General features: G+C 36.5%; 1 protein-coding gene across 1 annotated transcript in view; it reads left to right on the plus strand.

Annotated features, from left to right (window-relative positions):
* The window catches only part of shot (dystonin-like protein short stop), a 695,338-nt gene that overhangs the window by 409,010 nt on the left and 261,474 nt on the right, over positions 1–24,854 (plus strand). Inside the window, exons 12-23 of the mRNA XM_067150176.2 lie at positions 475–605; positions 783–1,040; positions 3,224–3,428; positions 3,776–3,904; positions 7,181–7,420; positions 13,893–14,134; positions 15,438–15,663; positions 18,023–18,292; positions 21,894–22,068; positions 22,158–22,330; positions 23,024–23,163; positions 23,250–23,370. Coding sequence (XP_067006277.2) covers positions 475–605; positions 783–1,040; positions 3,224–3,428; positions 3,776–3,904; positions 7,181–7,420; positions 13,893–14,134; positions 15,438–15,663; positions 18,023–18,292; positions 21,894–22,068; positions 22,158–22,330; positions 23,024–23,163; positions 23,250–23,370 — 2,310 coding nt within the window. The remainder of the gene's footprint in view (positions 1–474; positions 606–782; positions 1,041–3,223; positions 3,429–3,775; positions 3,905–7,180; positions 7,421–13,892; positions 14,135–15,437; positions 15,664–18,022; positions 18,293–21,893; positions 22,069–22,157; positions 22,331–23,023; positions 23,164–23,249; positions 23,371–24,854) is intronic.

Here is a 24,854-nt window from a genome sequence, read left to right on the forward strand (position 1 = left end):
AGAAAGAAAGAAAGAAAGAAAGTTGATCACTTCTAGTATCAAGGAATTTCATTACTTATTTACATCTAGACTATATATTTTCCCATAAGCTGTTACCGAGTTACAGTTATCAGATACAGTTTTATGTTAATGTCCATTGTGATTAAGTGTTCCTCACTTTCATTTCCTGAATTGTGGAAGAGCTTTGTCTCTCACTGTTTCCAAGATAGTGTGAATTGGAACAGGGCTTTTATGCATTTACAAAATAAGTGTGGGTTAGAATTTTTAGTTTAATTGGAAGTTTGATATTTCAGTTCACACCTAGATATGTATTGAATTATTTTTTTAGTTGCTTTATTTTTATTGTTCAGGTAGATGAGTAGTAAATCTGGTGGATGAAAATCCTTTTTTCTGCAGTTGAATTGAGTGAATTGTAAAATATTTCCTCCATATTTAAATTGCAATAGCTATTTATACTTATGTTCTGTTCTACAGAAATATTTCGAAGCTGTTGGAGAGGTTGATCTCGAACCCGAATTACGAATCGAAGAGCTTGACAAGAATTGGAATAGTCTAATGCTGGCTCATCAAGATCGTGATAGAGCTATCATTGATGAGATCAAACGGTAAGTTAGATATGCTTATATTTATTATAAATAGTGCAATTTCTGTTTGAATGGAAGGTAGCACTATCCATTTTCCATTAAGTATTATCATTACAACATTTCCATTGATGTCTTAACCATTTGTAATGAGACTGTGAATTTGTTTATGTATTTATAAAATGTGTTGCTTTGATGTAGACTGGAGAAACTGCAGCGACTAGCAGAAAAAGTACATCGTGAGATGAAGCAAGTGGACAACCGTCTTGATGAATTGGAACAACGAGTTGAGGATGAAGCTCGCCGCTTGGATCGGTTGCACCCACTAGATGCTAAGCATAATGTTGACCTTCTAGAACAAGACATTCGAATTACTGAAGAGAACATAAACAGCTTGTTCAATGACGTGCAAAGCCTGCGCGAGGGTCGATACCCACAGGCTCCAGAACTACACAAGAGGTGAGAAATTTCATTCCTACTTTGTCATCAGTTCACCTTTGATGTCATGTAATCATTGTTTGAAAGTATCTCTGAGATTTTTGGTATGTTAAGTCTTTTCTACACTAGAATTTTTTGCTGTCTTGAAAGATACCTACAAATTTTACAAAACCCAATGTATAACTTAATGTAATTACCATTGTAATAAATAGAATCCATCCTTGGCGACTATTAAACATTCTTTAAGTTAAATCCAATAACTAATAAAAGTATTTTAATTTAAATATATATATATTTTTAATGTTTGGCTTCTTTGATTCACCACTAAGCTGAACCTTTGTGGTTTCTCTTATATGAGGTCAGGTATCTAGAGGGGATTTTCTCTCTCTACAGATATTTCCTAGTGAAGTTAAACCAACATAAATAATTTCAAATCACTACCTTGCTCAAGAATATTCACTTCTTCAGTTAAGAAGCCTTGTCCAGTAGCAGAGCCTAGCGGACTGAATGCATTTAAATTTCTGATGTTCTTTAATATAATATTTTGCAGAAAGGTGAAATCAAAGATATAAGGAGATGGTTCTACATTTTGGTACTGTGCTTCACTTCTGTTCTATAGAAGTTTTTACTAAATCATGACTGACAAACATATTTTTTTCTCAAGGATTGCCTTCCAATATATATTTTTAATAAGGGGTCAGGAGAGGATCATTATGTGGAACCAGATGGAAGATTGTATTGAAGACTTGTCAGTCATTCCAGATGTATGCTGTGCTGGTATGACAACAGATTTATGAAATATACTGGGGAAAAAGTTGATTATCTTTCTTATCAAATGCAGACTTTTCTGTGGCACCAGAATCATGAAAATGAAAATTCACACTAGCTACACATCTTGAATTGTAATCGGATATCTTTTTAACTGCATTTGTGTTTAATGAAAAATTGTAATGTAACTTCAGTTTGAGGCATCTATATGTTTTACATAGGCTCAAAAATCAATGGGCTGAGGAAAAACTTCTGCAACTTCAGAGAGGAATTGTCCTTCGAATTTCTTTTGCCAGTCGCACAGTATTTGCACAATAGAGCCCCTGTTCTTATCTGTTGTCGGAACTGTCAAACTTTCATTAATGAAGAAAATCAGAACATGTGGACAAATTCTTGAGACACTGTGGAGAAAAACTGTCACTTCTTGGAATCCAGTTATCCTAGTATCTTGTAGACGTACCTTTGCAGAAGCTGCTTCCTTAACCGTGACTGCATTTACACAGGTGGCTGTCACACTCCTAATATTGCTGAATCTGGCCAAGTGGGATGTGCATTTGTGGTCTACAAGAACAACAGCAGAGTATCTTAGAAGTGAAGCTTCTGCAATGTGTAGAATTATTAAGTTCTTTTTCTGGGTTGAACCGTATTGTAGTTTTCTTTACATTCTGTACAGTTTGCCGACATTTCAAATACATTGTAGTATTCTCTGTCAAGGTGACTGAAATACCCCTACTCAAAGCAGTGTGATTGCTGCTTGGAAGACTGATTACCTCGGATCGAGTAGGGGTATTTCAGTCGCCTTGACAAAGAATACTGCAATGTATTCAAAATGATGGCAAACTGTACGGAATCTACAGAAAAAAATACGGTTCAAGCCAGAAAAAGAAATAAACAACAGCGAAATGTTTTCAACCCACTGCAAATGATCATCCAGCTAAACTATGGGTCATCAAATCTTCTGTGCATTGGTGTGAACACAACAAGAGAAGTGCTCGGATACTAGGTGACTCGCAGGCTGCATTGTACTCAATTGACGACGACAATAATGTCTGCCTACTAGCTGCTACTAATAATATCTACAGTACTGCAGTGCCACCACATCTGTCTTTCCTATATCTAAGGACACACTCGTTGTAGAAATGAAAAGGCAGACAATCTTCGCGAAAGCAGCCTCTTCCAATATCTGTGTGAATTTGTCTCTCTGAAAATAGAAATAACTTACCTTCTCAGCCATTTATGGTACAGAATTTTTAAATATTATATTTACTCTAGTATTTTGCTTCTAGAATCCTATACTTCAAACAATTTTTATTGATTTTATGATTTGTGTATTTCTTTCTTTCTGTTTCATCTTAGGATGTATTAGTGAACTTAAGTGGTTCTCAGAGTTAAGGTAGTTTAAATCTATAGTGAATGACTGATTTTGTGCATTACAGGGTGCAGAAACTTCACCAACGATGGGTACAACTTCGATCTTTGATGCACTCCAAATTGATCACACCTTTATCGTCGATCTCATTCCCAGTAGAGGAACGCACTGTCACACGTCAGACTAGGACAGTCTTGGAGACTCGCCTAGTAGACACCAACGTGCACTTCCGTCAACTACAGGAATGTACAGAATGGTGCAAGAATAAATTGGTTAGTACTTCTGTGCAAAACGTAGACAAAATAAATACATACATGCTTTTATATAATTTTGCCCTGTTGTAACAGTTTATGAAGGTAAAAGAAAGCAGTGATGGTGGATAGTGGTGGTAGTGGGGAAAAGGACACTACATTTTTCTGTTTGGTTGGCTCTAAAGAAAATAAGACATTTCTTGGTTGTAAGCTTTCTTGATAATTAATTTTGCTTTTGTTCAACTTCTGTTTACTGTTGATGAACTCTTCATTTCATCTTACAGATATTTTTTATAGTACTAGTACATCATAAATGTTTATTTGCTGTATCGAAATCCAGTGCTAATCTCTATATTATAATTTTTCAGAAACAGCTCCAGAATGCAGAATATGGCTCTGATCTGGCAAGTGTTGAGAATGAGCTCAACATTCATCAGCGAGAGCATAAGGTTATTGATCAGTATCAAGTGAGAATTGAGCACTGTGTTGGATCTAAGGTAATTGGTAACTTAATTCCCTAGGGTGACTTAACCGAGCAGTTCAAGACCTATGCTGTTGCTTTTCTTTAATTATGGAATTTGATTGAAAGAAATGGGTGAATATTGTGGTCTGATCATTTTAGATATAAATAGACAGTTATATATGTACAATATCTTATCTAATGCACCATGTGCATTCTGAAGTTGATTAAAGTAAATGCCTTTTACCAAATCAACAATCTTCTTTCTTGGATATGTATGGGTTCAGTGATGGAAACAGAGTCTTAACTTGCATGTCAATCCAGTAAAGGGGTCAGGATTATAAAATATTGATCTAGCCCAACTGAAGGAATGATGAAATATTTTAAATAGAATTATGAAAGTTTAAATGCTTAAAACATAGGTTGATACGTGATTCATTACAGATAATGGAGGAAATCGTAAATCTACATCTACATTCTTTAGTACATCCAATTTCCAGAGAGGTTAATTGCATTTTGAGAGGTCAAGGAAAAGTTAAAGTATTGCAAAATTTAATAGAATATAATAGAATAGATTTATTTATCATCAACAGGTTATTTTCCCAATTAAAGATGATTCAATAAAACATAATATACAACGAATACACCTTAAGTAAATTTCACTAATTTCCTAATATAATAACCAAGTTCAAACTAAATCTAGAGACCTTTTTATATGCATATTTACAAAACCTTAAGTTCTTGAGTTAATGTTCGGTGTGGTATCTGATTTGATTCATTTGGAGTAGTACGTAAATCTGATCTCTTAAATACTAAAAATTGTAGAAAAAATTCTGGTGGATGCTAAACTACATTGATCACTTACATTGATTTTGGTTGGAATACAAGATGGTCTGTTATATTCCAGAGCTATAAAACTTGTTGCTCTGAAATGTCTGTAGGCTGTTATAAAAATATTCATAGAAGTCTGAAGGCATCACAATTCTATACATTTGTGTATTTTAGTAGTCTAATTTTTAAAAGGCATGCTTGAATATGATTTAAAATTTTCTCAGCTTATCCCAGGTATTTCTGAGGTTGCTGCAGTCATCTAGGCTCATTTTGGTTTTGGCTAGTGGTTTTAAGGCTGGATGCACTTCCTGATGCCACGTGATTTTTGAGATGAAGATCTCAACCTAGGATCGACCGGAATTCGAACCTCAGTCCTATGGGTGGGAAGCCAGCAGTAAAGCCACTGAGCTAATCATGTTGGGCTATTGTAGTGGCTTCGTAATCATAGGAACATTTAAAATAATATTTAGAAAAATAATTTTTCATTTTTGAAATAATCCGAACAGTACACATGAAGAGTTGAAGGAAACATTGGAAATGAGAATATATTGAGTAGCTTGCAGTGACCTGGGAATTATAGTAAATAGCAAGGAGAACTGAGCATGTATATTTGCTTCTGTTTCCAGTCCTTTCTAGTAGGATGTATTGTTTAACAAGTCTTCCCCCTCATGAATCATCAAATTGCATAGGGGCTCAAAAGAAAGGAATGAGCACTTGGTATTGTATGTCTCTCGCATTTATTTTTAATTCTTAACAATATATGATTCACCAATAATTTAGATACAAACATATGTATAGGTTCATTTGTTTGGAGAAAAGTGTTCTTATGAGGAACTTATGCAACACCATGTGCTCATTCGTTTCTGGGCATCTGTACATATCTGGAGAAAGTCAGTTAACTCATACATGCCTAAAAAATATATTAGTTTTTTTTGTTTTTGATGACACTTTTGATGGCAACTTGTTTGCTCTGCTTTTTTTTTTTTTTTTTTTTTTTGATAATTTTTCAAAATAGTACTGTGGGTGGCATGCACCAGCAAAGAGTAAGCTCTTCTTCTACAGTAAAGTACTCTGAACGTCAAGATTCGGTGACTTCCATACCAGAGTTTCCAAAGTATCTGAAAATCATTTGGATATTTTTAAACATAAACATTTAAAAATGTAAACATTAAAAGAGAACATAATTGGGTGATGCCTAACAGTGCCAGTAACATTATGTGAAATAATTATTACTATGTACCATGAATTTGCTAATGAGAAAAGTACTGTGTAATATAAGAAAAGTAACACTGTGCAAAGACATTTTAAGACAACTATTTGTAATGAAGTAGCTTGTAGGCTGGCAGATTCAAAAGTCATAATGAGAAAGCTCCAGTATATTTTTAAGTTCAATGTGATCTGAACTACATTCTGAATCTATAAGATCCAAGTGCTTGCACAGAACGAAAATATAGATACTTAAGTGGTACTCAAGATATTCATACAGATTGATCTTGTTGATATATTCACCATGAAACGATTACTATTTCTCCTCACTGAAATCTAAAAGAAAATTATACAATGATATCTGCTAAAACTCCCAATCATATAGTCATACATGGCAGAGTTTGCCCAATTCTAATATTTAAAGAAAGTTTATGCCAAGTTGTGTACCAGAGAATCCTGCAATTCTTTGGTCACATTATGAGAAGAGAGGATGACAACCTGGAAAAATTAATTGTCCAAGAAAATATTTCTGGCACAAGGACACGAGGACGGGTCGCAAAAAGATGGTTTGATCAAGTAAGAGAGATCATGGATTTACCTTGGAAAATTACTATCTGGAAAACGCAAGTACGTACAGAATGGTATCAGTTTATAAAAGAAACAACAAAGTCCTTGGGTCACGATACTCAGTCATGATTGGAACAACTGGAGAGAGAGAGATGCCAAATATTAATTCAAATTTGCAAATTTAATTATAGAAATAGGAAATTAGTAATAATTCACTAATTTGTTTTGAACATAAAGGCCTAAGTGACAACAAAGTAAATTACAGGACATTACATGGATATAACATGAATCATTAAAAAAATTCATCTACCTATATAGTTTCAAAACTGAGGCAAGTACGAAATTTACACTGAAACCTTTTATTTTGGGTTAATTTAGGTTGGCAGTTTTAGCAGTACTACAGCATTTTAGCTTGGCAGGGAAGAGGTTAAACCTTACTAGGTTGATTACTAACCTACTGAGCGAGTTGGCAGTGTAGTTTAGAGTGTGTACTTTTAAGTTTGCATTTGGGAAATAATAGGTTTGGATTCCACCATTGACAGCCATGAAGGTGGCTTTCTGCAAATTCTTATTTTCTCACCAGACAGATGTCAGGGCAGTATGGCATGGCAACTTCTTTTCAACTCCTTGCATTACTGAAAACCTTTAAATGTTACTGCATTGTTACACAATTGACAAATGAAAAAAATTAATTCATTTTTCATTTCAGAACAATTTCCATGGTGAAGAACTGCAGCTGTACAGTCAGCATTTGAATCAGCTTCAGAAACTGTATGCCGAACTTCTCGTCATCTCGAACAAACGACTTTCCGACCTCGAAACCTTACAGGACTTCCTCCAGTCTGCCACAAACGAGCTCATTTGGCTCAACGAGAAGGAAGAAGTTGAGTTGGCAAGAGATTGGAGTGACAAGAATCTTAATGTTGGTGCAGTGGAGCAGTACTATGAGGTAAGTTGTCTGAGACTCCTCTAATTGACCTCTTAAAGGTGGTAGAGCTTTTATCAGCTGTAGCCACTCGTTCCAGCCTGGTGGTGAGCTATGTGTTTACTATTTCAGAGAATTGTAGGAATCTGTGATCTGTTACACAACTGTTTAAAGTGATGGGGCAGTTTTGTTTGTTCATTTGATGAAAGTATGAAGCTTAATCATATAAAGTAATTTTGAAGGTATTGATCAGGCAGTGAAATTGCTGTTGTTCGGTTTTCAATAATATTGGGTAGCATTCATTAAAATAATGTAAATTTTTTACAAACGAGAAATAGATATGTAGATTTATATGCAGACGAGTATTTTTGGATAAATGAGATAGCTTTGCTAATGAATCACTACTGGCAAAGTATTTTATGCTATGTGGGTGATGAGATATTGTAGATCTTTATGTAAAATCACATTAATCTGGTGATCTAATGCAACCCATGTTGATCTGTAGTTTGCTAGATTTAGTAGTCTGTATCACAACATTCCTTATTAACCTAGTAGCCAATTGTTCCTTGACTGGTTGTTCTTCCTTTTGTGATCATAGTTGTCATTTGAGTCTCCAGTATCTAAAGAAAGCAAAAGCAGCAGCTTTTTAGTTTTCTCTCAATCATTGATAGTGTTGGTATCTAAAAATATACTTACGTTGTTACATGTGTGTAGATTTATATTTGATGACATTGTACAAGAACGACATTTGACATAGAAAAGAGGCAAAGCAAGTACAAGTATGAGCTTGCTCAATATCTATTTCATTCAGCTTAGGGAAGCCGTTCATAGCAATGAGTAAATTGCAATATAGCAATGAAAGATGTATTTTTGTTTTTTAATAACACCTCTTCCATTCCAGATGACAAAACTCTCAAAGGATACGTCAACTGCTTATCAAGCACAAAGAATAGTACTCAATGATGCATGTGATCTGGTTGTCATGAAAGATGAGGTAGCTGTGGCTGCTAGATGTATCCATATGGACATTATGCCAGGCACAGACCATACTATCTGCGTCTGACGAGAAGTCGCGTCAGCTTGCATGAGTAACAGATACTACGCTCTTAGCTACAAACATCAGTTGTAACAGACAATGCGCTCTCTCTGAGTCAATACATATTTGCTATCAAACTGTTTATTATGTACATACAGTAAATGTGTAACGAAGGTACTGCACTACCACTTTGAAACTTCACTTCAACACCTCAGTTCACAAGAGTCACCACGGACGGAACGGATGTTTACATTATCAGGCCTTGAGACTTGAGATTAGGCACATGCCCGGCAGCTATGCTGCTAATAATCACTACTGGCAAAGTATTTTATGCCATGTGGGTGGTGATATAGTGGTGATCTTTCTGTAGACTTGCATTATTCTAGGGATATTACTATCGGGTGAGTTTGCCGTGCAGTTAGGGGTGCGCAGCTGTGAGCTTGCATCCGGGAGATAGTGGGTTCAAGCCCCACTGTCGGCAGCCCTGAAGATGGTTTACCGTGGTTTCCCTTTTTCACACCAGGCAAATGCTGGGGCTGTACCTTAATTAAGGCCAAGCCCGCTTCCTTCCCATTCCTAGGCTTTTCCTATCCTATCGTCGCCATAAGACCCATCTGTTTTGGTGCGATGTAAAAAAAAAATTGGGGGGGGGGGGGTCTAATGGAACACCTGTTGATCTGTAGTTTGCTAAGTTTAGTAGTGTATAAAAACATTCCTTATTTTCCTGATTTTTAATTATGGTAATGATGATCTCTCAAAGCAATCTTATGGATCTGGTGCTCAGGTTGGTGAAATTTAATTTTTCTTTGCTTTGATACCTGACATGACTAGCCTAAGCAGTAAACTCATTACTAGTGACCCCTCGCATTTCTTACCCTGCATCCACGTGACTTCTCATCAGGCTACCATAGTATTTTGATGCATGCTATGGAAATTAATGATCTGGCTTACAATGTTATTTGGTCTCATTGCTACAAGGATGCTGAAGGCAAGCCAAATACCTCCCTGCTTTCTTCAAGCCAGGACCGTTCTTGAACCAAAATCAAGCTGAGCTGATAATGTTTCCAATTGGAAGGCAATTATGATCTATTCAGTTCTGCGGAGAATAATAGGGAATTTTTTGGTGATATCTGAAGCCAACTGTTTTCCATTTCAACTCGGTGTATTTAAAACTGTTAGGTTCTTCGGTCTGCCAAAACTAATTTTGAATAAATACATTTACAAACTGCCTGAAAAAGAAAACTTATATGGTAACAAAATTATACCTGTAAAAGAAACAACTTAATTAAAATAGAACTTAATTGGTAAGCATTGTTTTGGTCTTAAATCTGATAGAAATGGGTAGTAGCAACCGTTCATATGATGTCATGCAAAACTTTCTCATAGTTAGAATTATATTTAAACACTGCTGACTTAGCAGGTTCTTTTTCAAACGGTTTTAAAATCTTTCAACAGCTGTACTGGTGAAATATATTATAAAAATAAAAATTCAAATGTTAACTTTGCAGTTTGCTCCTGAATTTGCAGTTATTTCATGACAGCATTAACATTTTGTAACTACATATTAAATTCATGAGTTTTCATAAGAAATTTATTTTCACTTTAAAATACCAAAAGTTGTTGTGTAAATGTCATTTAAACATAAAACAACTGATTTTATCACAATTCAGAAAATTTACAGCTGTGGAATATTCCAATCCCTATGCAATATTGTTTTCATCTTGAGAAAAGAAATTTGGAATAATGTCTTGTACAGAGGTGCCAACCTTTGAAGTGGGTTATCAGTAATCCCATTTTTAACCTTTTGATCAGTGAGTTTTGGTGACACTCCCAGGCCACCAGGAGTGAGTTTTTTCTTGAAAATTTTGAATTCTTAATTTTACGTTCTTCGATTCTAACTTTTCTCTATCAATAAATTTACATAATTTACACTTGGGTACACAACTGATACCTTGAATTTAATTAAAATCAGTGGCGTAGAAAATATTTTCCTCAAAATAATGAAAAGAATAATAAAATTGACGCAAATATAATTAGGCCTACTGTCTATATGTGATCAAATTTGTAACCTCAGATGCCATGAATTGAACTAAAGGAGACGTTTTAGTTGTTGCACAGCCATATTTCTGAGATATTTTAGAGTTGTGGGACATTGATCTAAATAAATTTCCAGTGACGTCTGAAACTGATAACTGAATATTATGTTCAAAAAGAAATGATGTACTGAGCTCGATAGGTGCAGTCGCTTAAGTGCAGCCAGTATCTAGTATTCAGGAGATGGTGGGTTCGAACCTCACTGCCGGCAACCCTGAAAATAGTTTTCTGTGGTTTCCTATTTTCACACCAAGCAAGTGCTGAGGCTGTAGTTTAATTAAGGCCACAGGCGCTTCCTTTCCACTCCTAGCCCTTTCCTGTCCCATCGTCGCCATAAGACCTATCTGTGTTGGTGCGACATGAAACAACTTGCAAAAGAAGTTATGTGAACAGCAATTCGGCATTTGTCACCGCAGTTTCATTACTTTTTACGAAGAATGATGAGACAGACTGATTTCGTAATTTTGATTTACCGTATGTGTGATGTTACATGGATTCTATGTGTCTTCTGCAATCATCTCGTCCACTGTGAGCCACAGAGAAATTACACGAACACACACTGCAAAACATGTGGTTTTCATTAACGCGTGAAGCAAGTAGGCATGGCCATTCGTTTGTGTAACCGTCTCGATATTTCTGTAACACTGCTGTCTTCTTAGAAGAAGATGCAAGATGACAATTGCTCCGCTTCATTTTACAAAACCAATCAGTTCTTTTAGAATTGACGACTAGGATATTTAGAATTCATCATCATCATCATCATCATCATCATCATCATCATCATCATCACCACCACCAATGTCCCACTCCAGTTGCCCGGGTGTGGTTATAATTAGAATTGAAATGCGCTAAATATACCACTCGTGTCCACACACACAACAAAGAGAGAGCCGAACGCACGCACTGGAGAACAACAGAGCAAGGAGTAGAGCCTACTTCACGGTCGACTTGATGCGTCATTTTAACTAAGAGGGCAGCGTATATCTATGTAGCTGGCCGTGATTTCACAATGCTTGTGAGAAACAAAACGAAGTGACGGCCAAATAACTGCCAAATATGTTTAGTTGCCAACTTACAAACATTGAAACGAGGAGGGTTGACCAGTAATGCTCTAAGGGATTGAGCATACTTCTTTCCTTTTTTCATAGAAATTAATGTTTATCATGATAATGTTGCTTTTCGTAATAATTTCCCCTTTGACCGCAATGCTGTAATCACGAAGTGAAATTCGTAATCATTATGGACAATCTGTAATAGTTGGCACCTCTGCATGTAATTTATATTCTGTATTTCCTATGTAATATAATGATATTGTTCTTTCGATAAAAAGTCTGATTTTTAATTATGGTAATTATGATCTCCCAAAGCAATCTTATGGATCTGGTGCTCAGGTTGGTAAAATTTAATTTTTGTTTGCTTTGATACATGATATGACTAGCCTAAGCAGTAAACTCATTACTATTATCGAGAATAATTCAGGAACCTTCCATACAGTAAGTTACACCACAAAGTTGTTGTTGTGACCTAGTTTTTGGTTGTCAGCAACTAATGTGAAATTCTCTGAGAAAAATGTGTCTATGCTTAATGGATCTAGGGAAAGTGTGTAACAGATTATAAAGAGAAAATTATTTAATAATAATAATAATAATAATGTTATTTGTTTTACGTCCCACTAACTTCTCTTTTACGGTTTTCGGAGACGCCCGGAAAAATTATTTAACAACACTGAAAAGGTAGTGTGTGTTACTACTAACAGTAACATATGCCATTGAGGTTTGCCATTGTTTGCTTTGATACATGATATGACTAGCCTAAGCAGTAAACTCATTACTATTATCGAGAATAATTCAGGAACCTTCCATACAGTAAGTTACAGCACAAAGAAGTTGTTGTGACCTAGCGTTTAGTTGTCAGCAACTAATGTGAAGCATATGCAGTAGAAGTTGATTATATAAATACCAGTATAAATATTCGTAATTTCAAATAATTATAGGAGTTGTACAAGAATCTAATCTTCCTCCCTAATTTTTCATAATATACATGAATAATTTAATGAAAGACAAATTGGCACAAACACTGTAAGCCAGTGTCAGTTGGATTGTGTTTCCAACATAGAGACAAGAAAACAAATTGGTATTACATTGAATCCAGGTGAAGACACACACAAGCTGACTAGATTGGTTTGGAGATACAGGCAAGATGGTGGTAATGGTTGGTTTAATGGCAAAAAAACGGATTTTTAGCTTCAGGCATGTGAAACAGTTTGATGATCTCAGAGGGAAAGAGAACAGAAACATATACCGGTAGAGCTTCAAGTATGTATAGACAAGAAAAGTGTTCCACCGATCAATACTTATTTATTGTGAATGGATTATTACACTAGTACCGGTTTCGGCCTTTCATGGCCATCATCAGCTAGTAGATAACATTTATAGTCATTAGACAAAATTATAAAGATGTTACGTTAGATCATCCGGATGTCTAATGAAGAATGGAAGTAAAATATATTGCAGTATTGTTATGTTAAAATATTTGTGATTAAAGGTGGTGGTGATGGTTACAATAAACTAAAACCTATTGAGTGTACATGGATATGAGTACATTAAACACATTAAAACATATAGACCACAGTATAAAACACTTACAAAATTATAACACATTAAAACATAGTATATATTTAAAAAAAGTCTATTATAATTTGAGTTCATGTTGTGTAGCATTCATTCTTCAATCTTCTTGTAGTTCTTGTGCTGATTTAGTTTTATTACATTTTAAAAATATATACTATGTTTTAATGTGTTATAATTTTTTAAGTGTTTTATACTGTGGCCTATGTTTTAATGTGTTTAATGTACTCATATCCATGTAAACTCAATAGGTTTTAGTTTATTGTAACTATCACCACCACCTTTAATCAAAGATATTTTAACATAACAATACTGCAATATATTTTACTTCCATTCTTCATTAGACATCCGGATGATCTAACATAACATCTTTATAATTTTGTCTAATGACTATAAATGTTATGTACTAGCTGATGATGACCATGAAAGGCCAAAACCGGTACTAGTGTAATAATCCATTCACAATAAATAAGTATTGATCGGTGGAACACTTTTCTTGTCTATACATTGAATCCAATCAATACGGAAATTGAAACTTATAAATAATAATAAAAAGAGCTTCAAGTAGTCATTCATGGCAAGCGGAGAACTGGTGTTTTTTAAAATGAAAAAGTTAGTATTTGAAGAATGTAGGCTTACATATAAAGTTTTATTCTGTTTGAGATATAACTAGATTATGCATATTTCTTGAAGTTCTCGGTTCATTTTCATTCTGATCATTTGTTTTTCTGTGATTTAGTCCTTGATGAGTGATCTGGAGAAACGTGAAATCCAGTTCAGTGCTGTCCAAGATCGCGGAGAGGCACTTGTGTTGCAACACCATCCTGCAGCAAAGTGCATTGAGGCTTACATGGCTGCCATGCAGACACAGTGGGCTTGGTTGCTGCAGCTGACTCTGTGCTTGGAGACACATCTCAAACATGCCGCAGTCTACCAGCAGTTCTACCGCGAAGTGCATGAGGCTGAGGTCTGGATCACAAAGTAAGTGTGACATATCCCTAAAATTGGAGTTTCATATGATGTGCTAGTTGATTTATTTTGACATGGTTGTATGCAGCCATTCAGTACAAATAATTATTTTACTATGCAACTATCAGGATATTAAATGTGACCATTTTTCTATTTAGATCATTTACATATTCTAAAACAAAGCTAATGCCTTATCCAAATTTGAATGTTAATAGACTATTCATTACCTCATACTGGTCAGACACTTTTGGCTGGATAGAGTTGTGGTAGGTTGATCTGCTGCTCTGTGCTCCTTTTGTGGCTGACAGTGTGTAGGCTACTCATACAAATAGTTATTATATGTTCAAAATATGATTACACTCAGCCATGCCAGGAACTTGATTACATCTGGTCCTCTGTCACTGTAGCTTGCTAAATGTAGAACTGTTCAGTTAGTTGGTCAGTCTGTCAGTCCTTGACTGTACAGTGGTGCCCTTTGCTTTAACGTCATTAACCCTTGAACGATCGACACACCTTCCATTCTACATTAGTCTTTGCATTTGTAACACACTCAAATTATTCTTTAAAATCAGATCTTGTCCTCTTGGTAATGCAGACTCCTGTGATTGCTGTACTTGGTCCATTGATATACCCATTGTTCATTCGGCTGTCATCTACCAGCTCAGATGAATATGTAATGCCTTGCCAAATGTTGGTTAACTTTGAAGATCTCGAGGGATATAGTATTTCAACATGGCTCTGCAATTGACATTTACCTTCCAAATGTTATGCTGCAGTATAAATTTACTTTGAAAATGAATTTAATTTAGGTGATACTGTATATTTTGACTTATGCTCATGATATTCTTCATGTTTGTTGTACATGAATTGACTTTGAAAGGATTCCTGAATTGCTGAATTGTAAAAAATTTCAATCAGAATAAGGTAAAGGCACATGCACACTCTTTTTCTTGTTATGAAATTTGGTGAAACTCATTACTTAAAATTTAATATTAATGGATTTTCGAAATGATTTCAAAACTGTAATTGGTTATTTATGATGATTCCTGACTTTGAAATTTATCTTTTCATGGAAGGATGCTGTTGTTATAGGCTAGACATTTTAAGTGATGAATGTGCTTTGGATTAATAGTTAAATGGGAGAAATAAAAACACCTTGTTCTCAAAGATGTTGACAAGAGTCATAAGTATTCAGATGTTAGTGTGTTGTGCAAGGTGTAATGAATATTTTTTGTGGGTGGCAGATGAAATTTTATACATATTTATGTTGTAAAACAATTTCCAAGATTATACATGCTGTGAACTTCATTTTCAGACGTGATGAGATGCTCAACACAATATACAGTCAGTCAGATTTTACTTTGGATGAAGGTGAACGTCTACTCAAAGGCATGCAAGAACTACGGGAAGAGTTGAATCACTATGGTGATGTCGTACAGGGACTGAGTGAACGCTGTAAGGATATAGTACCTTTGAAACAGCGCCGCCAGCCTGTTACTCGTCCAATGCCAATTCAGGCAATTTGTAACTATAAGCTCAATGTAAGTATAAATTCAGGAACTTACGTTGTATCTTAAGGCTGACATTCAGTTGTTTTAGTCAATGCAGACTGAATTTTAAATGGTTATGTTATATGGGTATTGTGATTTAGTCATTTAGAATGTTTTAATACACATCAAATAAAGGAAATAAATGAAGAAACATGCTTAGAAAGTAGAGGAGGACAATCGTTTTATATTTTTACAGATATTCCAAGAATGAGAAGGTGCATTCATTTATACTGGGGGTTATATACAGTATTTGCACATATAATATCAGCTCTTAACATTTTGGATGAAATTGTAAAATTGACATGTTGATCAATATTTAAAAAATCTAGCTTGTAAAATTGACATTTTTGATTGGTATCAAAATCGAGTTGTGAGTTTCAAGTATTTCCTGCAGATAAATTTGCTATTTTATGTAATTTTACTTGTTTTCCCATTTCCAGACCAGGCAGATGCTTCTGCTGTACCCTATTGAGGCTACATCTGCTTCTTCCTCAGTCCTAGTCCATTCCTATCCCACTTTCACGAGAAACAAGTGCAACATTAAACTGGTAACAGGGTAAGAAGAAAGTTTTCAGTACAGTTACAATTCCAGTTTCTCGGGTACTATTGGTGACCGTTTTCCACTCTGTCTTTTCGAGATGTTATGTTGTTAATGGCATCCTCTAGTGTTCTTCCCCATTCTGCAAAGTCTATCTTTATGATGTCCATCCAGTGAGTTTTGTGTCTTCCCACCATTTTTTTTCCTGTCATGTGCCTCTCCAAGTTAACATAAGCTGTTCTTCTTGCCTCCATCCTTACTACATGCCCAAACCACCTCTGTCTGGAAATGCTGACCCAATCTAACAATGATCACAATTCCAGCTTCCTTTCTGACCATGCCATTCCTTAACTTGTCCAGTTTTGATTTTTGAAGTGTGGACCTCAGGACCTCAAGACTGTTACCTTGATGAGTCGTCCTTAGTGAGGGTGCATGTTTTGATACCATAGGTTAAGATCGGTATGAAGTATTGGTTGACCATCACCAGCTTTGATTTTGTAGGTACTTTGGTTTCCCAGAGGAATGTTCTTACTTACGGTATCCCTTACCTGTCGTAAGAGGCGACTGAAAGGGGTTCCAGGGGTTCTTAACTTGGGAGTGTGTGTGTTGGTGACCACAGGGCCCTTAGTTCAGTCCTGGTATTGCTTCCAGTTATATGCCACGCTCCTCGATTTCATCTATCCTATCCGACCTCCCTTGGTTAACTCTTGTTCTTTCCTGACCCTGACGGTGTTAGGTTTACGAATCCTAGGGAGTCTTTCATTTTGACGCCCCTCGTAGCCCTTGACTTTCTTTGGCCGATACCTTCATTTTTTGAAGTGTCTGAGCCCTTCCATTTTTTCTCTCTGATTAGTGTTAACAGAGGATGGTTGCCCAATAGTACTTTCTCTTAAAACAACAATCGGCACTACCACCTCCACCACCACAATCACCGCCACCTCTACCACCATCACTACCACCACCAACACCAAATGAAAGACTACCGAGCTCTATAGCTGCAGTCGCTTAAGTGCGGCCAGTATCCAGTATTCGGGAGATAGTAGGTTCGAACCCCACTGTCGGCAGCCCCGAAGATGGTTTTCCGTAGTTTCCCATTTTCACACCAGGCAAATGCTGGGGCTGTACCTTAATTAAGGCCACGGCCGCTTCCTTCCCACTCCTAGCCCTTCCCTGTCCCATCGTCGCCATAAGACCTATCTGTGTCGGTGCGACGTAAAGCTACTAGCAAATGAAAGACTCGCCAGGTCTGGCAAACCTAATGCCGTCAAGGTTAGATGAGAATAGTAGTTGACGGAGGGAGGTTGATTTGGAAAGGTGAAAGTGAGAGACTTAGCACAAGTAAGTGGAAGAAATACCTGACTCTCACTCACTCCCTAATTTGAGTCTCCTTTTTTCTGTCTCTTCTTATGACAGACAGGGGGATACCTTGTGTGTATTCTGCTATCCCCACTCACTGGATGCCTTTCTGATTTGTTACCATCTTATCCTACACTTCATCAGAAATAAGAGTATTCAAGGAGGGCTTCCTCAAGGAAAAAAACCTTTTAGGGCTAAGAACAGATGTATCTGGAAGAAGTGTGAATGATCAGGGAAGAGCCTATCTATGATGGGTATGCTGTAGGTAGTGGAGTTTGTTGTCCCTTTTGCCTATTTCTCCTGGTTCCTTCTTTGATCTGTCATGTCACTTTCTCTTTTTGTTACTATCCTCCTTGATGAGTTCCATTTTTTTCTACAAAGAGATGGTGAACAAATTTGATGTTTCGTTGTTTTCTTATTACTTTGTTCAATTCTAATTGTGGGTATGTTTTGCAGATTGTGATAGAGAAGGGTGAGCATTGCACATTGCATGACAATTCTGGTCGTGTGAAGTGGCGTGTAACAAACTCTTCAGGCGATGAAAGCACAGTTCCTGGTGTTTGCTTCCTCATCCCACCTCCAGACCGAGAAGCTCTTGATGCTGTAGAAAGACTGAAGCGACAATTTGACCGTTCCATTGCCCTTTGGCAGAAGAAGCAGTTACGTATGAGACAAAATATGATCTTTGCTACAATCAAGGTGGTGAAGAGCTGGGATCTGACTCAGGTGAGACCAGATTCTCTTAATTTAGCGTGATCTCTTAATCTCTTAATTTTCATAGTCATTACAAAATTTCAAAATTTCAGCTAAATGTTTGCCTGGTGTTGGGAATATTGTATACTTTGATCTGAAGTTCACTAAATAGGAGTTGCTTTTGAATCACTTTGATGAAGTCACACTGAATATGCCATTTTTCAAATCAACTCCAGGTTTCAATACCTGGGTAACAACAATGACTATGTATGTCCTCTCCTTAGTCCAGTTTCCTGATATGGGGTCGGGCATGAGGTGAGATGAATATGAAATCATGGTATGTTTTTATGGCTGGATGCCCGTCCTGACGCCAACCTCAGTTGAGGAGCTAATGAAAATGAATTGAATGATGGTGATTGAAGTTAGATGGAAGGAATCAGCTGTGGCTTATGAATAGGAACTCCCAGCATTTGCCAGGAAATTAAATTGGAAAACCACAGAAAACTATTCTCAGGACAGTCGATGGTGGGGTTCGAACCCACTCGCCTCCCGAATTCAGAGCTCGGCTCTATAGCCGTAGTGCATAAACATGCATGGCCACTCTGCTTGGTACGACAATGGTGAATGAAATTTATTTTGGCTTTAAAAAAAATGTATTGAAAGGACAATGCCATCTATTTTCTTTATCATTTCTCTCTTCTTGTATGCACTTTTTATGCATAATAAGGCTGGCGAATTGTCCATTTCAGGAAATTTCTTAATACCTAAGCCTGAATAGTTGCATTAAACACATTATTAAAGACATGTGCATTAGGCTGAGGACCCGAGGTATCTTAAATTCTTCATATGAATTAAGAACTATTCATATATGCGGTGTTTTTCAGGTACAGTGGAACCTCGATTCTCCATTTCTCGAGGGACCACGGAAGAAAACGTACAGCGCGGGGAAAATGGACAATCCGGGAATGAATGAACCATCAACAGTTTGGCTAAACATTTCAAAAATAAAATGTGTACACTTATAATTTTACAAGCACCCTTAAACCAAACCAAACCAAACTACAGCCCCATGGGCCTTCCGCCTACCAAGCGACCGCTGCTCGGTCCGAAGGCCTGCAGATTATGAGGTGACACATGGTCAGTGTGACGAATCCTCTCGGCTGTTATTCCTGGCTCTCTAGACCGGGGTCTCCATCGTAATCGTAGAATGAGTGAACCTGGAACCAGCCGTCACATCCCAGGCAAAAATGCCTGACCTGGCTGGGAATCGGACCTGGGCCCTCTGGGTGAGAGGCAGGCAGGCAGGCAGGCAAGTTGGACCATGGGGCCGTCTTTGAACATCAATCACCAGTACGCGACTTAAGAATCTCGAAACTTTACATTCAGTTTTACTGGGAAAACTTCGTCAGTTTTCTCTTAAAACTTCTTTCAGTTCAGCAACTTTGATCAGCCAAACTCTTTGAAAAATCTAATACCCGTAATGCCAAGCCAAACAAGAATTGACCACAAATGGTATTTAATTCTTTAATCTAATAAAACAAAGCGCCCAACATGATGGCGAAATCCCCTTTTTTTTTTTTTTTTTTTTTTTTTTTTTTTAAATCTTCCATTGTAATTTGGTCACTGGTATACTGTTTGTAGTCAGTTTTTGGAAATCTTGTACCGCTTAAATTAGGCCTACATCATCTTTTAAAGGTTAACATATAATTTACAAAGTTCCTCAGTTAAAGGTAATCGTAGAATGAGTGAACCTGGAACCAGCCCTTACATCCAGGAGGAGCTATTTATAGAAATTGCAATTATTGTACAGTATTGAGTAGGTGGAATAAACTTTGTAAATTATATGTAATCTTAATTCAATACAAACCAATAATGAAATTTATAACCTTTTAAAGGTTATGTTGAACTCGGGAATATGGTTTCGAATGCAAGTATCGATCCTGAAGTTCTCGAATGCATTATATTCAATTCTGCCCGTCACTAATCACAATCAAATTGGAAAGAGAAAAATATCATGAACACTTCTAAAATTACTCTTATTTGCGATCTTTTGCTCAGCTGGAGAGTGCACTCGTTGTACAAATCGGTACGACTGCGAAATGATACAAAGTCATATAGATGTTGATTCCCATAGGGAATCTGTAGTATTTGTCCCGAATTAGTAAATGAGTAAGTTTCTGAATGTAAAGTGCGCAAATAAAATGACTGCAGTTTTGATAACATTTTAACACAAAAACGTGAAATTCCCAGACTTACATTAGGTCCAAAGCAGTGATAGGCAATCCCAAAACCTCCCAAGGCTTTATGTATGTAAGGTGCAACATCTGTTGTGGTCTCGATAACATAATTGTATATGATAATATTAAAATACTAAATTTGTGTTTCTTAAGAGGGAGTAATTTCGATTCCTGCCTGAAAGCCCAGTGACTATACAGAGCCGCGAGGGAAGTGCCGAAAGCCTGTTCAGCGATACACTCAGGGAAAAAAATGTAGCCATGAACATAATGTAGACGTTTTGCAAGTACGAACATTTGACTAAACTCATTTACTTTTCAAGTAGAGTTGTCAAAACGCGCTGTCTCTCCTTCCAATTGTTGTGGACACACTCTGCTTTATAATTTCCGAGGATTCTCTAAACGATACCACCTGAATGCAATGCTGAGGTGGTCCCTTATGCAAGTTCACTCCCGATTACTTTTCCAGTATGGTACAGTACTTCCTCAAATTACCGCAATACAAGATGTTAACACCAAGATCCGTAAGCATGCCGTAGCTGTCTTTTCTTGAGATACAGTTTCTTGAAAAACGCGTGATAAAGGATTTAGCGTTGATTGGACTGAAATTTTTGGACGGTTGATGCATCTTCGAGAAATAGATAATGCAGGATTTTTACAACATGATTTAATTAGGATGCTCGCGGAACCACATAATTTGAATGAATAATACGGGAAAACATAGTTTCCGGGAACGTATAATCAAGGTTCTACTGTATACTGTATTATGTAGAAAGGGAAATACATCTTTTGGAGGGAGAGGATTAGGTTTCAAATTCTCCCTTAGCTCAGACATACTGAATTTCACCAGTACATTCCAGGTGTGTGTTTGCTGTGTGTACTTGTTTCTTATAGATTGTTGATTTGTTGCTTCTTCTGTTGTTGTATTTTTTGATCAATTTGGCATTTTGAACAAAAATGTGGTAAGTGATTGAAAGCTGCATTTTACACAATACAGACCTGATCTGGTGATTACTTGCCATTCTAAGATTACTTGCCTAACCAGCTTACAGTAATTTTCTCCATAAATTAACACTTCCTAGAATTTTTATAGTTTTCAGAACAAATTATTGCAGTTATAATTTTCTCCCACTGTCCATTGTATTATTGTAATAAAATTTACTGAATTTTTTTGTAGGTAGTTTTTATTCTTGATCATCCTGAAGATATTTTTACATAGATTTCTCTCCCATACCTTGTAGATATTTATTTATATGGCCTCTAACATTCACCTTCTTGGTTGATATGACCATTCGGTGCCATTCATTTGCCATTACTGGATAATGATTAAAATTGTTATTGTAGTTTATAAATTTACATCTAGATTTTATATATATATATATATATTCTTTCTATTTTAGTTTTTGGCTATGGGTCAGGAGCAGCGTAATGCAATACGGAAAGCACTGAACGAAGATGCTGACAAACTCCTTCAAGAAGGTGACCCTGCCGATCCCCAGCTGAGGCGCTTGCGCCGTGAGATGGAAGAAGTTAATCGCCTCTTTGACGACTTTGAACGTCGTGCTAGGGCTGAAGGTAGAATGAAATATATGCCTAATGACATAATGTAACATTTGTACTAATTTTTGTTCTTATTCATAATGCACTCCTCCTTATGATTTCAGAGGACAACAAAAATGCTAGTCGTAATTTTGGAGACCAGATCAGTAGTCTTCAGAGTGCTTTGGATGAAGCAGAACGTACTCTTAACTCCCGCACAGCTGCTTCCTTGCCACGTGATCTTGATTCCCTTGAACATTTGGTCATTGAACACAAGGAATTTGAGACTCGATTGCAGGTATGTTATTATCTTTAATAGTTTTCCTTTATTTTTTCTTGCTAAAAGTATTGGTGTCATGTCAGTTGCTTTGTAAAACTCTTGACTCTATTCTGTAGTACTGTAATGACTTTGAAGATACAGATCTAAATAGATTTTCTGATTGGACACAGGAAATAATCTCAGGTTTGGTAATTGTTAGGTAAATTTATTAATACCAGTACTGTAATCCTTCCCCAACAGCTAGAAATGGGATGTGTTTAATCAGTTACGAAGGTGGTGGTTTGCAATTTCACATTATGGCTCTTTTTTCACATTATTATATACATTTGGTGTAAATACATTGTTGAAAATTATGCTAGTATATGGTTCAAGAAAATATCATTGGTACCTTTTAATAAATGCATTTATCATTTCATCTCATAGAGAATAGGAATAAGGTTACAATTATTTATGTGGAGATGTTCCCTTATTCAGGGATTGAGAAAGTTTCTTTCAGTACCGTACATAGATCAGTTCCTTATAGATTGTTGATTTGCTGCTTCTTCTGTTGTATCCTTTTTATAAATTTGGCATTTTGAACAGAAATGTGGTAAGTGATTGAAAGCTGCATTTTACACAGTACACAGACGTAATCTGGTGATTACTTGCCATTCTAAGATTATTTGCCTAACCATATTTGTTCATCTCATACGGTCATTATTTTATCTGCAGGCTCTAGGCCCTGAGGTGGAAGATGTGCAGGCTACATTCCGCAGTATTGCTCGTAAGACCCCAGCATTGCAGACCAAGTTAGACAAATGCATAGCCAAATGGAACCAGTTATGGAGCACATCACACCTCTACATTGAAAGGTACTCTTCCTTTTTAGCATGGTTTGATCCAAGTATTTGTTGTCCTTGATTTCATGTTAATAACTTCTTTGATTGTTCTGACACAGGCTCAAATGTGTGGAGATCGTTCTCTCAGGTTTGGAAGAAGCCACAAATGTTGTTACTGAATTTGAGATGAAACTGGCATCATACGACAAGCTGCCATCTGATGTTGAAGCTTTAAGAGCAGTAAGTAACTTAAGTAGTTATGGAGTGCTTAACGTGGTAGTCATTTTTTTTTTCAAATCTTGATTGTTCTGGTTATCATAATGTGTTTAAGGGATTAGTCGTCATCATAATAATCATTTTACAGTTCCAGCTTTCCAGGTAGTCTTCACCAGTTTTAATATCCACGTTGTAGATAACCTTCATCCTACTTACTTGCATGTAAGTTACTACTACAGTCCACTGCCGGACGGAGTATCATGCTATGTGCGCTCGTCCAGAAGGAATTTCTATTCCTAGCAGCCTAATTTTGAATTAAAAGCTTCTAACAAAAATGGGCTGTTTCATATATTTTTCAACCTGGTGAACATCATTTTGAATGCCTAAATCATTCACTGATCCTGGGACCAACTGTCTCACAAAGAATTCTGTTGGCTACTTGTTAGAATAATAATTAAACTTCTGTTTTAATGGTCCACCTTTTCAATACTATATTATGCAGTGTTTATATTACATTTTTAATCTTTGAAGTAGTTTCAGCCTTGGCTGGCCATCATCAGCCATCATATAAAACTGTATAAATACATCTAATGACTTGAACAATGTACAAACACAAATGACGCTAAAAGGTATTAAAAGGATCTGGGATGAACTATGTGCACAACACGTAAAATATGAAATTAAAATAAAGCTTGAAAGTCCTTGGATGCATTGCACCATGTTAAAATGTCCATGTTATAGCGTCCATGAAGTTTACCTTTCGTTGTGGCATGTGGTGCATGGCCTACACTGTGAGGCACAGTAGGCCACTGTGGACACCGCATTGAATTGCAAATTTCTACCAGCTGCATTCTATAAACTGCCAGATACACACAAACATATCCCATGTCGTTCATCTTAAGTGATGGGTCGGCAAACGAGGCTTCTTTACTAGTTGCGGTCTCTGAACTTCTCTCCTCCTTCGATGCTTTCCATATATTTGTGTGCCGTTTTTGACATCTCCATCAGCATCAGCATTTTTTAAAGATATTTTAACAAGGCCACTATTATTATTAAAAACGTTCAGAGGACCAAAGTTTTACTTTACCAATACTGAGATGAAGTGGAAAAATGTTGAATTTCCTTATTTTAACAAAACAAACAAGAAATTTCTGTCCTCACCCCAAGCTCTTTTCAAGTACACCCCCATTGAAGGTGAGCTGCATGTACCATTTTAGCTATATATCAGCCCTCCTGCCATTCTTAAATTTCTGGTAGTACCAGGAATTGAACCCGGTCCCCTGAGGACGGCAGTTAATAACACTAACCGTTACACTACGGAGGTGGACATTTTGACAATAATAATAGGAGATTTGTAGAATAATGGTATTTTAAGTCGTCATCATCATGCTTGGTTACTATAATCAATAAAGGTAAACATAAAATCATCATCATCATCATCATAGGTGGTTGTTCTGCCATCCGGCAGGTCCAGTCATGGCTCTGACCTCCATATCTCTCGATCATGT

The sequence above is a fragment of the Anabrus simplex genome, chromosome 6 (assembly GCF_040414725.1).
Source record: "Anabrus simplex isolate iqAnaSimp1 chromosome 6, ASM4041472v1, whole genome shotgun sequence".
NCBI lineage: Eukaryota > Metazoa > Arthropoda > Insecta > Orthoptera > Tettigoniidae > Anabrus > Anabrus simplex.